Source organism: Protopterus annectens, chromosome 15.part0 (genome assembly GCF_019279795.1).
Source record: "Protopterus annectens isolate FY-2018-M chromosome 15.part0, PAN1.0, whole genome shotgun sequence".
Taxonomy (NCBI): domain Eukaryota; kingdom Metazoa; phylum Chordata; order Ceratodontiformes; family Protopteridae; genus Protopterus; species Protopterus annectens.
Window position 1 is genome coordinate 115103121 of NC_056749.1, and position 18426 is coordinate 115121546.

Below are 18426 nucleotides of genomic sequence, written 5' to 3' on the forward strand. Positions count from 1 at the left end.
TGAAAATCTTTATGAGGTATTTGCTTTCCACAAGTAATGCAATTATTAACTTTTACTGGCATCGGTAAGGAGTAAGAAAAAGTTTCCCCAGTGGGGTACTTAGCTTTAAGTTGAAGACTTCGGTTCTGAAACTCAAAATTGAAAATTTCAGGAGTCGGCCAACCGGCACTTGTGAACTTCTTCTGCTTCAGGCACCGCACGGCAAGAAAGACTGGTATAATGGCATTGGCTGCATGTTTTATACCCCTGACGACCTGACGTCAGAGAAGGGACAGCAACTGACACAGGACCCAAGACTTTGTTAATCAGGCCAACTGAGGGCAACCTGCCAGCAGATTACCCAAATGTAATGACTGCAACAGTGAAACACAAAGAACATCAGCCCAATTGTTCTCCCATTTTGAGTATCTCCTAGTAAAGGCAAGAACCAAATGGTGATGCTGCGATCCAGGCATCCATGGAAGAGTTTTGTGCCCTTGCTGACATTCCAGTAATGATGCTGTCTGTTATGGTCACTGCCCTACCTCCTCGTGGCTGATATGAGCAGCTACCTTACCAAAGAAGCTTCCTGTATCCTCCCTCTAGGTTTGCGTGTTTGCATATACATCTGCATGAGGACTACCATAACCAGATTTTAGTCATCAACCCCCCCCCCCCCCATTCTCAGCCAGTGGTGTCGTGTAAGCGTCCACTTCCAATTTCATGGGAGAAGTTGGCCAACCAGGAGCCAACATCTCCGTGGGTGAGATGGATTAGCCAGCGTAAGCCATTAACTGCCACCTTCCTGTGTTCTGTTCTTCCACTGCTCAAGTCAACTTAGGTTACGTGAGCTGTAGTCAGAACTTCATCCTTTCACAGTCTAGAACCCAGTCCCCTCTGTTTTAGGTTTGTATAACATCAACATTTTTACCACCTATTTTTTTGGGACTGTAAACTCTTAGGCTGGGCCTGAAAATGGTGCATCTGGATCAGTGCCCACCTCTGTAAACAAATCAAACAAAATAAAATAAAAATATCAATTGCTTCAGTTCAAGCTCTTAATTAAATGTTATAAATCCTGCCTGGAGTCTGGGTCATGGCTAAAAAGGATCCTCAAACCAGTTCATTTAACCATTTAACTAATGAATACATACATCACTGCAGACTGGCTATGTTAGTTGTGTTTTATTACAAAGGATTGTCCTATTTCTATCCTGACAGCATACGATATGCTGTTCTGTCAGTCGGGACAAAACAAACATCTCTCACAGTGGAGCAACCTGCCTCACAGTATCCTGCTGCTTTGGAAACATTATCTGCACTCAGTAATTCTGTACTTCATATAAGAAATCCAAATTACCTGCTATAAATATTCCAATTTTCAAGCAATCAGTCTCCACTGTGGCAACATAGGCTCTGGGGTTGTCATCAGTTTTAAACTAGTATCAAGATAGTCAGTGGAGAGTCAGAAGGCAATTAATCTATACAAATTATGCCCTTCTGTTCTCATCAACATATTTGAAAAAAACGATTTACAATCCACTGAAGTACTGTGTCCCCAAAAATGGTGTGCTTTCTTCTGCTCTGTCTGCTCCTTAGGGCAGCCCAAGTGAGGAGCACTGAAGTTACAGATACAGAATGTTTAAGGGCATGCACTTTTTTCTAATCTCAAACATCCACAGCCATTGGGGAAAATGATTGTTTTTTTATGAAATACATGAGTACTGTATCCCCTAAATGAAAAGTAACTTACTGTGTCCTTGGGGGTCTGGTTCTCGAAGAGTGAGATGAGCTGAAGGTCTGTTTCCTGGATCACGGTACATTTGAGTCTCTGTTACATTCATCCTTGCAAACCTGGCTTCTGAAACAAAACAATAAATAAATACATAATATTCTATAGAAATGAGAAACCAGTTCAGGTATCCAATCACCTTTACTTTCTGATTTAGAATTAGAATTTTACTCTGTCCTTCCAAGAATATCCAACTCTGTAACTGGACACTGAAGATTACCGGAAATAAATAACATCAGCTATTACAGTTACAGACTTTTCAGGCATAAACTGCACCTTAATACAATTTTTTTCCAGCAGACACTTAAAATGTCTGACCACATTTGGCTTTGTCTTTGACAGTGGAGGTAAAAGGCTAATAAATATGCAGCAAAAGTCTAGAGGGACACTGATATTCGTGACCAGTCACAATAATCCATATTGTCGTGCTTCACAATATAATGTTCACATAAAAGTTTGCGTTGTTATTTCCTTATCTGTTTGTTGTGCTTCAGAAACTGATACATAAAATCTATTTGCTTATAAAGGAAATTATGAGATAAAAACAGTTTACAAGTATGCTAGCAGGGCAACCTACATCTAGAAGTGTGCCATTTTGGCATCCTTGATGCACACTTCTGTTCACCTTCAGGTCAAGTTTTGTGTTATCCCAATCAGCAGGTCAAACAGAACATGCAGAGGCAGATGGCTGCACCCCACAGCAGAATATTAACAGTCACTTAGCTATGGGTCCATTTGAAGTACAGGGTTAAACGTTTAAATATTACAGCTACACTGTAATTCTTTATACTTTGGTATTAGTCACGGACATTCATTCTTTCCAGCCTGACTGCTAGTGCTTTGCACATCCTCAGCAAATGGAGATGTACTAAGTCTATCATAAGGATCAGTGCTGCACTATCACCCCTCATTCCTGGGACAAGTACTAAAGTACTTTTTCTACCCAAGGGGATGGTGTAGACACAGACCTAGTAACGCCTTGCAGAAAAGCTTTCAGCTGACTTATAGTACATACGAAAGGTGTGTATGGTTATCCAGGTAGCAGCTGCATACATACTCTGAGCCAAAATATTCTTAAAGAAGGTTGCAGTACTAGTCGCTTTTCTTGTAGAATGAGCTTTAACTTGCCCTTCTAATGTTTTACAGTGAAAATACAAACAAAATGTAATACAACTGGCTAGCTATTTTGACAATGCCTGTTTTAATGGGATAAAAAACAAAGAACTGGTTGGTCTGTCTAAGTTCTTTTGTCATTTCAGAGTAATACCTTACTTGATTGTACACATCCATTAGGGCAAAAACCTTTCTCCTTTATTCTGTGGTTTTGGATAATATACTAGCAAATTAATGTTTTGATTTAATGCCAACTCTAAGGCTATATTTGTTAAGAAGGAGGGGTTGGTTTTTGGTGCCTCTGTGTCTTGTGAAAGACCGTACATGATTCTTTATGTATCAAAGTTTGCAGCTCAGAGATCCTCCTGTTAGAGGTATGACAACCAAGAACAACTGGTGGTGAGTGAAAAACTGTAATGCAGCAGAACTATTCTTTAGAGGGATGCAGAGTCGGTGTATCTGTAACAAAATTCAAATCCACAAAAGGAGAACATGTGCAAAGGTTGGTCTTGGAGGAAGAGCCTCAAGTTGTACCACTTTAGCATTTACCACACCTTCTGACCTCTTATGAGATGGCAAATGCCAAGGTCCCATCTGGTTGTAGGTAGAAAGAAAAGCACAAAAACGTATAAGCACACAACAACCTGGGAATGAAACTCAAACCAAAAGCTGTAGATGGAATGAAGGAGCCATGGAGAGCATGCCAACAGTGCAAGGTTATAATGCCTTCCACACATTTAGATCAGCTACTACACAGACAGGGACTAAAGGTGGATGTGTTTCAGTTTACATCAGAAATAAATATACCTCAAGGCTGGTCAAAACAGGACAATGCACTTGAGCTACTCCATGTTCAAATCACCATAGGCAATATCTAATACCACTTCCTTGCAAGCTACAGGTCCCCCTCTATGACCCAGGAAACCAATACCATGTATTTAAACTTATAAGAAACACTAACCATCCAATCCAATACCATATTCATGGGTGACTTTAATTACCCCACTATAACCGGGAATCATGCACAACACCAAATGTATAGGCACAGAGACTTCTGGAGTCTGTAAACACAAACTCCCTGGACCAGATTGTCAATACACCACCCAGGGATGCAGCCATACTGGATCTGGTACTGAGCACCCATAGTGTAATCTCTTCCTGGTAAAGTCAGACCACAAAATGGTCTCCTATGAAGTAAAACTAAAACCTGGACCCCCAGCTAACTCTGGAATATTCAGGAACTACTCTAAGGCTAACTTCCTGCTATTAAGTGATAACGTAGCAAAATTTCAAGCCCCCTTAAACCCTGAGAAAACTGCTGCCTATGCAGAACTGTTCACAGAAACCATATACAAGCAAGTTAATAGCTGTATAGAGGCAGCTGTACCCACCAGGAAGAAGTACAGAGCTAACTCAAAAAACAAGCCACCCTGGTGGAATCACAAAATCAATAGGCTGTATAACAGAAGGAAAAAAAATAATGGTGAAAATTAAGAGGTGCAGCACCCAGCAGGATAAAAGCACTCTCCCCAAACTAAACAAACAAACAACTCTTAAGACAAATAAAGTCTACTAAAGCCTAATTTGAAGTAAATTTGGCCTCACAGGCCAAGGACAAACACAAGGCATTCTTTAGCTATGTCTACAACCTCAAAGGCAATAAACAATTGTGTGCAGAGCTCATTGTAAATGGTGCCACCTACACTGAGCCAGAAGCTATAGCAAACCTACTGGCTGACAAATTCAGCTCAAACTTTACCCCTCTCTCCTCCTCAACCTTCCCTTAGGAAATGCCATCAAATATAATTTCTCCTGCTATCACTAGGGTACAGGTCCTTAATCCTCTCTCTAAGGCCATGAACATTGCATCAATGGGCCCAGACAATATCCCAGAATGCCTTCTAAATAGCATGAAATAAGACCTATCAGGCCTTCTGGAATTGTTACTTAACTGTCGCCTCTAAACAGGCTTCGCTTCTCATGAATAGAGAACAGCAACAGTCATCCCTCTGCACAAAGGTGGGCCATATACAGACCCTGGAAACTACAGACCCATAAGTCTCATTGGTCTTATATGCAAAGCCATGGAAAGAATTATCATGGAAATGATAAAAAAAATGATATAGTAAACCTCAAGACACTGGACCCAACCCAGTTTGGTTTCATCAAGGGTAGGTCATGCCTACTCAACCAGCTGCAAGACAAATTCTTCCCACTTATCCACAGGCTTTATAAACCCCCCAAAACTGAATGGCTATCCAATGAACTCAAATGTCTTTTAACTCTCTGGGATGAAGCATGGCAAAAATGGAAACAGACCCTCAGATGTGACAACCACAGATCCTTTACAGTCTTGTGTAACCTTGCCAAGGAGTTCATCAGAAGGCACAAAAGAAATCTCCAAACAAAGAAACAAATTACCTTCTTACATTCCCCCAAACACTTTTGGAAAGAGGTTAACCTACTTACCGGAAGAAAACCTCCTCATGATACCCTGTCTACAAACACCATTCAATGTGTCTCCCTATGATACCCTGTCTACAAACAACAGTCAGTGTGTCTCCTCATGATACCCTGTCTACAAACAGCATTCAGTGTGTCTCCTCATGATACCCTGTCTACAAACACCAGTCAATGTGTCTCCTCATGATACCCTGTCTACAAACAGCATTCAGTGTGTCTCCTCATGATACCCTGTCTACAAACAGCATTCAGTGTGTCTCCTCGTGATACTCTCTCTACAAACACCATTCAATGTGTCTCCTCATGAGACCCTGTCTACAAACAGCATTCAGTGTGTCTCCTCGTGATACTCTCTCTACAAACACCATTCAATGTGTCTCCTCATGAACCCTGTCTACAAACAGCTTTCAGTGTGTCTCCTCATGATACTCTCTCTACAAACACCATTCAATGTGTCTCCTCATGAGACCCTTTCAACAAACAACATTCAGTGTGTCTCCTCATGATAACCTGTCTACAAACACCATTCAGTGTGGTACAGGAAAACTTTCTCCAGAGGATTTCCTTAAAGAATTTAGAAATCTCCCATCAATAAACTGTACATGTCCCTTAAATCATGCATTGCCCATCCTGTCAACATTAACCCCCCCTTCCACTTCAAATGCATACATCCCAAAGAAGTCTCTATTCTACTTGAAAATATTTCCACTGCCACCCCTCCTGGATCTGGCAACATAAACGTTTGGGTCATATATTACTGCAGAAACCATCTTTGTCTTCTTCTCATCCAGATATATAATCTATGTGTCACACAAAACATCATGTCACAGATATGGAAAATTGCTCTAATTAAACCCCTCTCAAACAAACCAACCCAAAAAAAATACCTCTCACTTCTGTCCAATATCCATCCTCTCATTTCTGGGCAGACCACATTCATTAACAAACGTCCTTGTAACCTCACTCATCTCTCACTTATCCTGTATGCTGATGACATGGTCATTTACCGATTCAGTCACTTTCACATCAACATTCACTGCCAACACCTGTCAAACTTAAATGAGCTCCACCGATGACTCATAAACCAGAAACTACTTCAAACCTTCACCAAGACTAAAACTATGATTTTTGAAACTCTACGGAAAATTCTCCAAGCACCTGATCCTTTCGCTATCTTTGACTAACACCAACATGCCTTAGAGGCAACGTCCACCTTTAAATACCTAGGACTATGGCGTCATCAGTCACTAAACTTCCATTTCCACTGGCTTCGGTTCTGCAGCCATAAAATTCAATGTAAACATGATGCCAGTGGTTGTAAAATTATTTTACCTAAAATTAAGATTATAAGATAATTTAACATTAAGCAATCAAATAAAGAATAAAGAAAGGGAAGGTGTTAAAAGCTTAAGCTATCAAATGATTTTACTTATTTACCCACACACACACACAACAATGAATATCAAGTTATGCATTTTATTAGTACCGTTAAATTAATATGAGGTAAGAAACAGTGCAACAGCTCTGGCTGCAGGTTGTAGAACAGTGTGTTTCACCTGACTCCATCTCCAATCTAGCATCTCAGCTCTGGCTTCAGGCTGTACAGCAGTGAATTTAGCCTGACTCCATCTCCATTCTAGCATCTCAGCTCTGGCTCCAGGTTGTACAGCAGTGCATTTAGCCAGACTCCATCTCCAATCTAGCATCTCAGCTCTGGCTCCAGGTTCTAAAGCAGTGTGTTTCGTCTGACTCCATCTCCACTCAAGCATCTCAGCTCTGGCTCAAGTTTACAACATCAACAATGGACCTAAGTCCAGCTCCATCAAAGCAGCTATGTTCCTGTTTTTATAGTGGCATGATGGACTCCTAAGTCAAGCACTCCAGTTCTTGGGTCAAATTACGACTCCAGTTTCAGGTCTTTGAGAAAACCCATGACTCTGTAGCTAGAGTACATCCAAAACTTGTGTGTGATAGGAACATGTGACAGTTCAAACAGTTCTGTCATTTAGCTTTTGTCATAATGACAATTCAGAGTAAGAATAATACCATCCTAAGCGGCTTTGGACTACCACTAATAATTCTTACTTCCCTGTATGCAAACCAGCACCTATTTAGGTCAGTGTTAATGGAACCAGAAAGGTGTCCATTTCCACACCAGCAGTATCCAAAGTACTGCATCTCAGAGTGTCCTGTGATTGCTCATTAGCTCATAATATTCAAGTGTTGCTTCTAGGACCTGTGTTACAACTGTAGACAATGTTGCTGGACAGGCCATCTGTAAACTAAAAGAAATGTTTCTTATCTCAGAGTGAAGTTGGCATCTCTGATCAGTGTTACCTGTGCTCCTTGGTGTCGAACCTCTTGCCTTTATCTCACTGATGGTACAGAATACTGTGTCTGCTTCTGACAGACTGAGTCTACAACCTTGTCAACAGTGCTACAAGGCATCTGATTTTCCAATTTCCCTCTTTCTTTTCAGGAATGAAACCAAGTAAAATGTTTGGGATTCTTCCTGGTCTTATGTTCTCATGTGTGGGCAAAGTCAGCCTTCTTCCCTGACATTCCTTCTTTCTCTGAAGGACTACACAGCTATGCCTTACGCACACACACACACACACACACACACACACACACACACACACACACACACACACACGCATGCACACACTCACACACGCACACATGCACACACATGCACACACACACGCGCACACACACATGTACACACGCGCACACACGCACACACATGCACGAATGCACACACATGCACATACACCACACACACACACACACACACACACACACACACACACACACACACACACACACACACACACACACACACACATGCGCGCACACATGCACACACATGCGCGCACGCATACACACACATGCACACACAAGTGCACACACACGCATACACACACACGCACACACACGCAAACACACACACGCATGCACACACACACGCATACATGAATGCACACACATGCACATACACACACACACACACACACACACACACACACACACACACACACACACACACACACGCACACACACGCACACACACATGCAAGCACACACACTCATGCACATACACCACACACACACAGAGATCACTCCCCCACACAACTTTGGCCTGATTATTCCAAACTGCTGATTTTATAAAAAACATAAGAAGTATTGCCCTCTGATATGCTAGATATCCCATTAAACCCAATAAATAAAGGACTCAGAAAATAGACTGCAGTTTGAACTAACATCAGCTTTCAAAGTTCTTTACTTAAATATGTGTAAGGACACATGGATATCAGTAACAGGTATATCTAGTTCCTCTACATGCTGGGAATGTACAGTTATTCCTATCAGTAACAGGTATATCTAGTTCCTCTACATGCTGGGAATGTACAGTTATTCCTGTCAGTAACAGCTATATCTAGTCCCACTACATGCTGGGAATGTACAGTTATTCCTGTCAGTAACAGGTATATCTAGTTCCTCTACATGCTGGGAATGTACAGTTATTCCTATCAGTAACAGCTATATCTAGTCCCACTACATGCTGGGAATGTACAGTTATTCCTATCAGTAACAGGTATATCTAGTATTCCTCGAATTCTCTGGCTCTCACCCTTTCTGCCTTCTTACACGTCACCTTCTCTTTCTTATAGCACAGTGCTGTCCCTGCAAAGCAACTAGACAGAGATCGTATTTACTGTTTTCAGGAAATGCAAGACTCTTTGATCCAAACTACACAGTTTGCCGTTTGCTTCAGTAGCAGGTAACTGTGCTATGTGCCCGAGAAATTCTATCTGCTTTTTAATTTATTTTTTGTGCTTTAAGACATTCAACATTCTTCATTTCAAGAGGTGATACTACTTGTTTTGCAGTTTGAGGCCCTGGAAACCTGAGGAACTAAAAGTCTTGCTCGTGGTCATACCACTCACACCTCAGCATTATTTAAAGGAGCACTCGGAGCTGTGGGTCATAACCCTTCCTACTTCCAATGCAGCAAAAGAATAACAATTAGCTTTTTTGGAGACAACAGTTTGACTCTGTTATCCATATATAATTATCCTGTTCCCTGTGCTCTGTTACTTACTGGCAGTTTCACTGACTTAAACGGGACATTTTATTTTTTTTTTTTCATTGTCATGAACCAGGGTAAGGCTATTACCTAAACAGACTCTGATAAGGAAGTTATAAGACTACAGAAATATTTCATTTGCAGAAAGGACTGACATTATCCTGCCAAACTGTTCACTGTTGAACTACACAGGAAGGGTGTGCTTTCCTCCTGACTCATGTAATATTACTTGAAACATGAATACGAGGTTCACATTTAGCTATTGTAGCTCTTTGTAGTCCACTTAGAGCTAGTATATGCATCATTTCACATTCCTAATCCACTAACCGTATGAGCCTTTAAAATACTCTAAAGCCTGTTCAGTTTATAAAATGCTAAAAAGGGAAAGGTAGACAGACAGATAAAATAACTTCATTTGGATATCCTTGAGAAAAGGTGGGACAGACAGACAGGGCATAACGGAAAAAAATAAATAAATATCACAAAAGAATCAACAAACTCCAATATAGCAAATGTTTCAGAACAAGAAATACACAAGAAGAACAACAGGAAACAGTTTGGAGACAGAGGACAGATGACTCAAACACAATGGAAAGAGACAATTTTTACTAAAAATGACAATGACAAATGCATAAAATGGTTTTTTTTTGGAGACTTGGGAGTAAAGAATAAAGTAGGCGTTTACGAATGCAGGTGAGGCAGCCATTAAGCTGTTACTGCAGGGGTAGGAAAAATTAGTGAAGGAACTTAAGAATGTGTGAGAAGGCATACGGCAATTAGTTATTCAAGGATAGGCGACAGTGCATAGTAGGGACAAGCAGTTTACACTATGCTCTGAGCGTAAGAAGAATATATAATAGTAATAACTATTTTTGTGAGGGATCTGTTTCCTGCATCCTAGACAATTATTGACTTCCTCAAACTCCAAATCAGACATCTAAACTGGGTACAACAGCAATCAAGAATTTACAGTTAAGAATAAATTTCTCCAATAGGGTACTTATCTGAACTCAGGAAAAAGGCTGACCAGACTGAAGAAGCTAACACAATACGTCACTTTCTTTTACTGCAGCAAGAACAAAACTGAAACTAATGCTAGCCAATACTCCTCTTATGCCACTGATGTCCAAGAGTCCAGATGGAAGGGAGTCAGTTGCGGTCAGGTGGGATAAAGTATACAGCTGTGGAAGTCATGACAGCTGTTGGGCTCTTACTAGCAGGAAAGCAAAGAAGTCAGGATTTCAACAGTGAGTATTATTACAGACATTTCAAGCACATGGCAGGTACTGCAGAGTAGGAAGAATTAGGATGTGGATTAACTGGAATCTGCACTTTAGCCATTAAGTAACAAAATGGGCAATGTATGCCAGCCAACTGGACCTCAATTACTATGAAAATAGCTATGAAAAATTGAGAAGTTAGGCCTAATATTCTGCCTGAGAAAACACTGTCAAGCCACTCTCTTTTTGAATTCCCCCTGCACCAACTTATTAATGGGTGCTAGTAATAATCGTAATGCTGCCCCTTCCCCCAGCCCTAACCCTACACCCTACTTTAATAAAACCTTCCTTTACCCAAGACACACTCACACACACAAACACACACATGCACATACTTAAAGCACTACATCTATCGCCTTATCTAACCCTGACCTTAACCCTAAAATACACCCACTCGTATACAAGCATACAACACCTATCCTTCACCTGTCATGGTCTCACAAACACACACACAAAGACTCTTACCTACAGCCCCACTCACCTGTGTCAACAAAACATATCATCAACATTTGTATCCCTCAGCGGTCCTTATCTTCAACATTACACAACACACCCTGCACATTTCGAACAAATGTACATTCGACAAAATGCCACCGCCCCACACATAAATGTGAATTTATTTTGAGTTCCCTTTCCTTATCTTCATTTTATCGCCTGGCTGCCCTTCTCAATGACCATTGTTTAACATTTTCTTTCTTCCAGTAAATTCTCTAAAGAGGGATGACAATAGTGTCAGGGGTGATCATAATGTAGGTGTGGGCATTAAGTTACAGCTCAGAGCTGGAATAATGTAAATATTGGGGTAAAAGATTGCAGGGTTTAGGGTTCTCACACTGATGGGAGTGGGAGCTGGGTGACAGTGATTAGGGCCATCACTGCAGATGTTATGTGACACAAGTTAGGGCTGTTATACTCAGGAGCTGGAATGACATCTGTGAGCCAGGGGTATGAGCTACTGTATTGCAGATGCTGGGCAGAGAGCCAAGTAACTGGAGTCAAGGCTTTTATGCTGCAGTTGTTGGGGTGACAGCTGACAGAGAATAGCCAGGGCTATTATCCTGTCAATGCCTTGATGAAAACTGGGTGAAGGCAGAAAACGCTGTCATACTGCAGATAAGAGTAGAGGTCAGAAATACAGGTCAGTGCTGTTATACTGTAGATACTGGGGTGAGAGGTGGGTTATAAGTTTCAGGGCTGTCATACTGCATGGGGGTACAGGTTAGTTGCAGCGGGTTAGAGCTATCATACTTCAGATAGGGGGTGAGAGGTGAGAAACAGGCTTCAGGGCTACTGCAGATGTCAAAAGTGGTGACGGGCCAGGGATATCATGCTGCAGATGGAGTAGAGGTTGGTGATGGGGTCAAGGCTGTTTTAGTACAGATGTTAGGGGGTGAAAAGTGGGTGACAGGGGGTCAGGACTGTCATGGCTTTCACATTGCTCATACTGGGGGAGATAATGTATCAGGGACATCACACTGCAGATAATGGAAGCTAAAAGGAGGGTAAGAGAAGTCAGAGTCATTATACTGTGGATGCTAATTAAAGCTGGCTGAAAGGAACTGGGTAATCATACTGCAGTTGTTGGGCTGAGGGGAATAACGGATGGTATACTGCAGATAATGGGGGTATGAAGTGGGTGACAGATTTCACAGATGCTACATAGGAAGACCTAGGTGACCACTGTCAGGGCTGTCGTTTTGCAGATGCTGGAGGTGACAGCTGGATGACAGGGGCCATGATGGAACCATACCACAGCTGGGGCTGAGATATAGGTGACAGCAGTTAGGGCTGTTATACTGCAGGTGCTAAGGAAGAGCTAAGTGTCAGAGGTTAGGACCATTATGCTGCAGATTGGGGGTCAGTCTTATCATACTACAGATGTTGAAGGTGACAGGTGGGTGACAAAGATCAGAGTTATCCTAATGATAACAGGTTAAACAAGAGCTGCATGATGGACGACAAAGCCATTAAAATCCAAAGAGGGTGGTGAGGATAAGGGATGTCACACTGTGACGGAATTGAAAGCTAGGTGATAGAGGTCAGTTCAGTAATGTCATAGCTGAAAGGTAATACCTAGACAGCAAAGCTTAGGGCTGTCATACATTATTTGGGGAATGGAACAAGAGCTGGATGGCAAGATCTCAGGGTGGTTAAAGTGTAGATGGTGTCAGCTCATCTGCCACAGGATGTGCAATACCTACAAGAAGAGCTGCATACAGATGCAGCCACATGCACACAGTTTTAAAGAGCTATCTTGTTTCTTGTAGCTAAACAACAGCCCACATTGACAACACCCTCAGCCACTGTCAGGAGACCGAGAAGGAGACAATGAATCCATCAACCTTCTACCTGAAACAGGACAAAAGGTCTCTTTCTACATAGTCCTGTGTCCCCAGTCATTTAATTCCTGAAAGTTAGTACAGAGGATTAAGGCTTTAAGGTGTTAACAAACTGCTTTCAGTAGTCAAGGGTACAGGGTTTGAATCATTCCACCTACATTTGCCTGCTGTGTGACTGAGCAAGCCATTTGACCAGACAGTTGTCCTGGGTCAGCCTTAAAGAGGGACACAAGTCTAATGGGTATATTCAGTTAACAAAGATATAAAATAAATAAAAATGTGTTGGCTCACACAGAAACTCTAAATAAACACAATGCAAGAAAGACAGAATATAATTCAACAGTTAGCATCTATATGCCTATTTGACACCTGTTTTTCAAGTATCGAACATTACATCATATTCTAAGTTTTAAAACGTCCCGGTGAGTTCTTCACATTCAACATTCAGTTACTTTAAGCCACAATCACGGCAACATTTATTGCAAAACATTTAATTTCCTCAGTATTCCTGCACATACAATACACATAAGTTTTCAAACATATTCACTTGTACAAACAGTTCAAGTTAAGCCTAGATGGTTGCTGTAATACTTGAGCATATCTGATAAAGAATTTAAACTTGCAGCTAATGCAGTCATTTTTGCTTCCGTAATATTTACATCTTCTTCACAATCTCATTTCACCCGCAAAAATGCACTGAATTCCACATTAATGACCATGACAGCTAGTATAACAATGATTTTCAGGAAATTATACTTCAAGAAATGTGCAAGAATAATTACATACCTGTCAATTTTTAATTTCCCGATTTGTTATACCATTATTTACAGTACACGGGCTTTCCTACTTGAATGTATGTTTTTTTAAGTGCATGGGGGGAGGAAATGAAGAAAGGAAACAGAGATGTTTTGTGGAATAGAAGGTTCTTCAATATAAATTTCCACTTCCTTGTTTCACTTCTATGTGAAACTTTAGATGTGAAGTAGGGAGTTCATTTGTCAGCAACCTGTGGGTCTTGGATCCGATATCGGATCCGAGCCGGCAACTTGTTTCAAGCTAATGGATCCGAGCTCCTAGCTCCTCCCCTCACCCATAATCCCCTGCTAACCCTCCATAACCTCAGATCTAGTTTGCCGCGCTTGTGGATAGCTGGATTCTTGCAAGCTCATCTAGTCTTGGCAGTTAAGTTGTTATTTTTCTGTCAACTTTCTTAATTTTTCTCAAAAATCTTTTGTGTGTAAGTGTTAGGTACCCTTTAGAGCAATATATTTTCTTTTAAGTAGTTTTCCACCCTTCGCTGGTCGTTAGAGTGTGTGTGTTGCGTGTTGTGTTTTGGGGCCTGTGTGTGTGTATTACATTACTTTTCTTTAAGTATGGCTGAGGCCCCAAAAGCTCTCCCTGGCTGATGGCCACACTCGGTGCGTTCGGTGCTTTGGGGTTGAACACCTCACCTCAGGCTGTACCATTTGTGCAGCGTTCAACCCCAGGGCACTGAAAGAGCGGAGGCTGAAGCTGGTCCTGACGGGACTTTTACCCCCGGACTCGGCTCCGGCCTCCGGTGCTCCCGTGGCTCCACCACAGGCTGTGGTTGCTGCCATTCCTGCCCCCCTTCCTCCATCCGGGACTCAAACTCCCGCTAAAGTGTCGGAGGACAGGGAGGCCAGGAGGGAGAAACGGAGGGAGAAGCACCACAAGCGGCGGGCCGAGACCTCTGTTTCGGCCCTGCCAGCTAAGCAGGCTTCTCCCTCCACTGCTTCTAGGTCTCCTCCTCCTCGGCTCCGATCCCCTTGTTTCTCCCCAAGGCCCGAGGAGGAGGAGGCCCGATCTCCATCGAGGTCATCGAGGCGGCATTCCAGACCTGCCTCGGTGACCTCCTCGAGATCAACATTTAGTATGTCCGATGCAGACTTGGACCGGATGATGCGAAGGTTCATCCAGGCCCAGCTGCAGATGGGAGTGCTCTTGCCTCCCCCCCCTCGGGGGGGAAGCTCGACACCTTTTTCCCATCCTATTGCTCCTTCTCCGACCCGCTACCTTGGTTCGGAGCGTTCGGAGCCGAGCAGCGTTGAAGCCGGGGGTGGGTCGGCGCCGACAGTACTTGGTACTTCGGATCTGACTCTGCCCTCGAGCCTGTCGGATCCAACCTCTCGGAGCCGTGGCCCGAGCTTCGGATCCGAGGGATTCAGTGTGCCTTCGGCTCCGTCCAGGTCGGAGCGCACTAGTCCTTCGGATCTGATGGTCTCGGTGCCGGTTCCGATCCCTTCATCTGATCTGAGTGGGAACCTACTTTCGGATCCAAGAGAGAGTGGTTCCCCCTCGGCTTTTGATGTAGTGGAGAGGGCTCTGTTGAGAGCATCCGGATCCCTGGTCCTTGTCTCGGCTCCTACCTGCACTCCCTCTCTGCTGGGCCAGGCTTCCATCACCCAGCCAAAGGGACAGCCTGCTTCAATGGCCCAGATGGTTCCATTGGAACAGGATGTAGCTGGCAAGGCCTCCTCGGACAGCCCCCCTGAGGAAGTGCCCCAGAAGCATAAGTGCAAGAGGAGGCACGTGGACTCCCCTGAGTCCTTAACTGAGGACACGGACTTGGAGGAAGGGGAAGGCTCCCCAAGATCACCCCCTGAGGATGTCTCCTTTGGAGACATCATGGAGATGCTGAGGATCAGAGGTGGGTGGTCTGCCCCCAAGTCTTCCTCCGACGAGTCCATGTTTCTGGAGGCATTCGAAGCAGGCCCGTCTACCTCTTGGGTGTCCCCTCTCGCAGACCCCTTGGTGGACCTCATTACCACCAGGGCGTGGAAGGATCCGGACACCGTGGAGCCAATACCAAAGCGCCCAGATAGAATACTTAGCCCCCCTTCAGACCGATCACACTGGAGTAAGGGCCCCCCGTAGATGCCATGTTGATGGCAGCAGCCACGAAGAGGGAATTGGCTCAGGAGAGCCCCTCAGTCCATCCACCGAGCAAGGAGTCCCACCCGATGGACCACTTAGGGAAGTGAGTTTTTAGTTCAGCGACCTTCTTGGTAAGGTCTCTGAACTATATGGCACATGTCATCAGGATGCAGCGGGATCTTATCAAAGAATACGCTGCCTCCCCGTCCGAGTCCATGTCGGTGGATGACAAACAATTGTACTCCACCCGAATGGCCACTCTGAGATCAATTTCAAATACCTCTATGTGGCTATTGTCCCATGCCACATAGGGAGCCGCTAGGGCTAGCGGAGCAGGCCTAATCATGAGACGTCAGGCCTGGCTCTGTCATTGTGACTTTGCGGAGCCTTTTAAAGCGTCTTTTGCGAATGCCCCTTTCAATGGTTCTGCCCTTTTTGGCAAAACGGTTCGCGAGACACTTGTCCAGAGCGAGAAAGACGGGAAGACGTTGTCTGCCATCGGAGTCCGCTTCTCTGCTCCCCAGCGGTCCTTTTTGAAGAACCAAAAGGGTCAGAAGAAGATGTGGTTCCAGAAATCGCAACATTCCCAACCCGCTCCGGACAACCAGTCCTTCCGTGGCAGAGGAGGACAGGGAGGACGCCGCCCCAGGGGCAGAGGGGCTCCGAGAAACTTTGGGTCCAGAGAACCTTTCTCTGAATGGCCCGCGCAGCAGCCCTGAAGGGTTGCCCAGCTGCTCCACTCTGGAGGCAGTCGGGGGGCGCTTCTCGAAGCACCTAGCAGCATGGGAGTCCATCATGACAGACCGCTGGGTGCTTCGCATTATATCCAGAGGGTATAAAATACCATTACTCCATGTCCCCAAATTCAAAAATCTCCCCGATGTACCACCCGATCAGAGGGAGGCCGCAGCCGCAGAAATTCAGCAGCTGCTAAGAAAAAGAGCCATCCAGCCCATCCCCCAAGACCAGCTCGGATTAGGGTTCTACTCCAGGTTCATTTTGGTGCCAAAAAAGACGGGGGACTTGAGACCGATCCTAGACCTTTCCCACTTGAACCTGTCAGTAACCAAGGAAAAATTCTGAATGGTCACTCTTCAATCTATTCTCCCCCTTCTAAGGGAGAACAATTGGATGTGCTCTAAAGACCTCAAGGATGCGTACTACCACATTCTAATGGACAGATGATCCAGGAGGTTCCTCCGCTTCCGGCTGGGAGCCAGTCACTACCAGTTCAGGGTCCTTCCCTTTGGCCTCACCACAGCCCCCAGGGTGTTCACCAAGGTATTAGCAGTGATTGCAGCCCACCTGAGACTCCAGGGAATACAGGTCTTTTCGTACCTTGACGACTGGCTCCTGACCACCCCAACAAGGCATCTACTTTGCTCAGCCAGAGATTTCTTTCTCCACCTAGCCCCACAGTTAGGCATTACTATCAATGCTGACAAATCCCTTCTGGCCCCAACACAAGTCATAGAATTCATAGGAGCCAGAATAGACACCAGAGAGCTACGAGCCTTTCTAACTTCTGAGAGAATCCGGAATTTTCAACTCCATGTGCGGGCTATCCTCCAATCTGAGACTGCACCAGCGGAATTGGTCCTGAGGGCACTAAGCTCCATGGCGGCAGCGATTACGCTCCTTCCATGCGCCCGTCTGAACATGCGGGTACTGCAATGGACACTTCTAGTGCAATGGTCTTTTCTATCCCTTCCTCTTCACCACCCCATTGCTATCAGCAAGGCTTGCAGGAAGGCTCTATTATGGTGGCTCCAAGCCTCGGACCTCCCTTCTGCACTTCTCCCCCTCTCGCCACGGTGACCATGGACACCTCCCGCCTTGGGTGGGGGGGGGGCATTATTCAGGCGGGACAGTCCAAGGCATGTGGAACAACACAGAGACCTGCCTGCATATCAACGTTCTGGAGATGAGAGCGGTGCTGTTCGTGTTGCAAGCACTTCAGGATCTCCTCCCCATAGGAATGATTGCAATTCAGTTGGACAACATGTCGGTTGTCTGGTATATCAACAAACACGGGGGAACCAGATCTTACCCTCTATGCCGCGAAGCCATGAGAGTGTGGGAATGGGTGATCTCCACCAACCGCTTTCTGATTGCAATGCACATTCTGGGACGGACCAACATCCTAGCGGACAAACTCAGTCGCACCCTTCTTACCCCATACGAGTGGTCTCTCAATCCAATAGTAGCGAAGCAGATATTCGCAATATGGGGGCAACCCTGCTGCGATCTTTTTGCGTCTCCATCAAACACCAAATGCGGCAATTTCTTCGCTCTAATCCCCCCTCCAGGGGAAACTCCAAGAGACGCTCTGGTGCATGCTTTGCCAGCCAGTCTACTTTATGCCTATCCTCCTCTACCCCTGATGCTACAACTCTTACAGAAAGCCTCACAGTTGGGGAGCAGGATGATCCTCATTGCCCCATTCTGGCCTCGACAAATTTGGTTCCCTTACCT

The 18426-nt window shown here is 44.4% G+C and overlaps 1 protein-coding gene across 2 annotated transcripts in view; it reads right to left on the minus strand.

Moving 5' to 3' along the window:
* Positions 1–18426, minus strand: part of LOC122789991 (tumor necrosis factor ligand superfamily member 10-like) — a 220621-nt gene that overhangs the window by 44296 nt on the left and 157899 nt on the right. The window contains exon 4 of one of the 2 annotated variants that reach the window (XM_044057504.1): positions 1733–1837. In XM_044057504.1, the coding sequence (XP_043913439.1) occupies positions 1733–1837 (105 nt within the window). Of the gene's footprint in view, positions 1–1732; positions 1841–18426 lie in introns of both variants that reach the window. The other variant, XM_044057503.1, reaches the window with a different exon arrangement.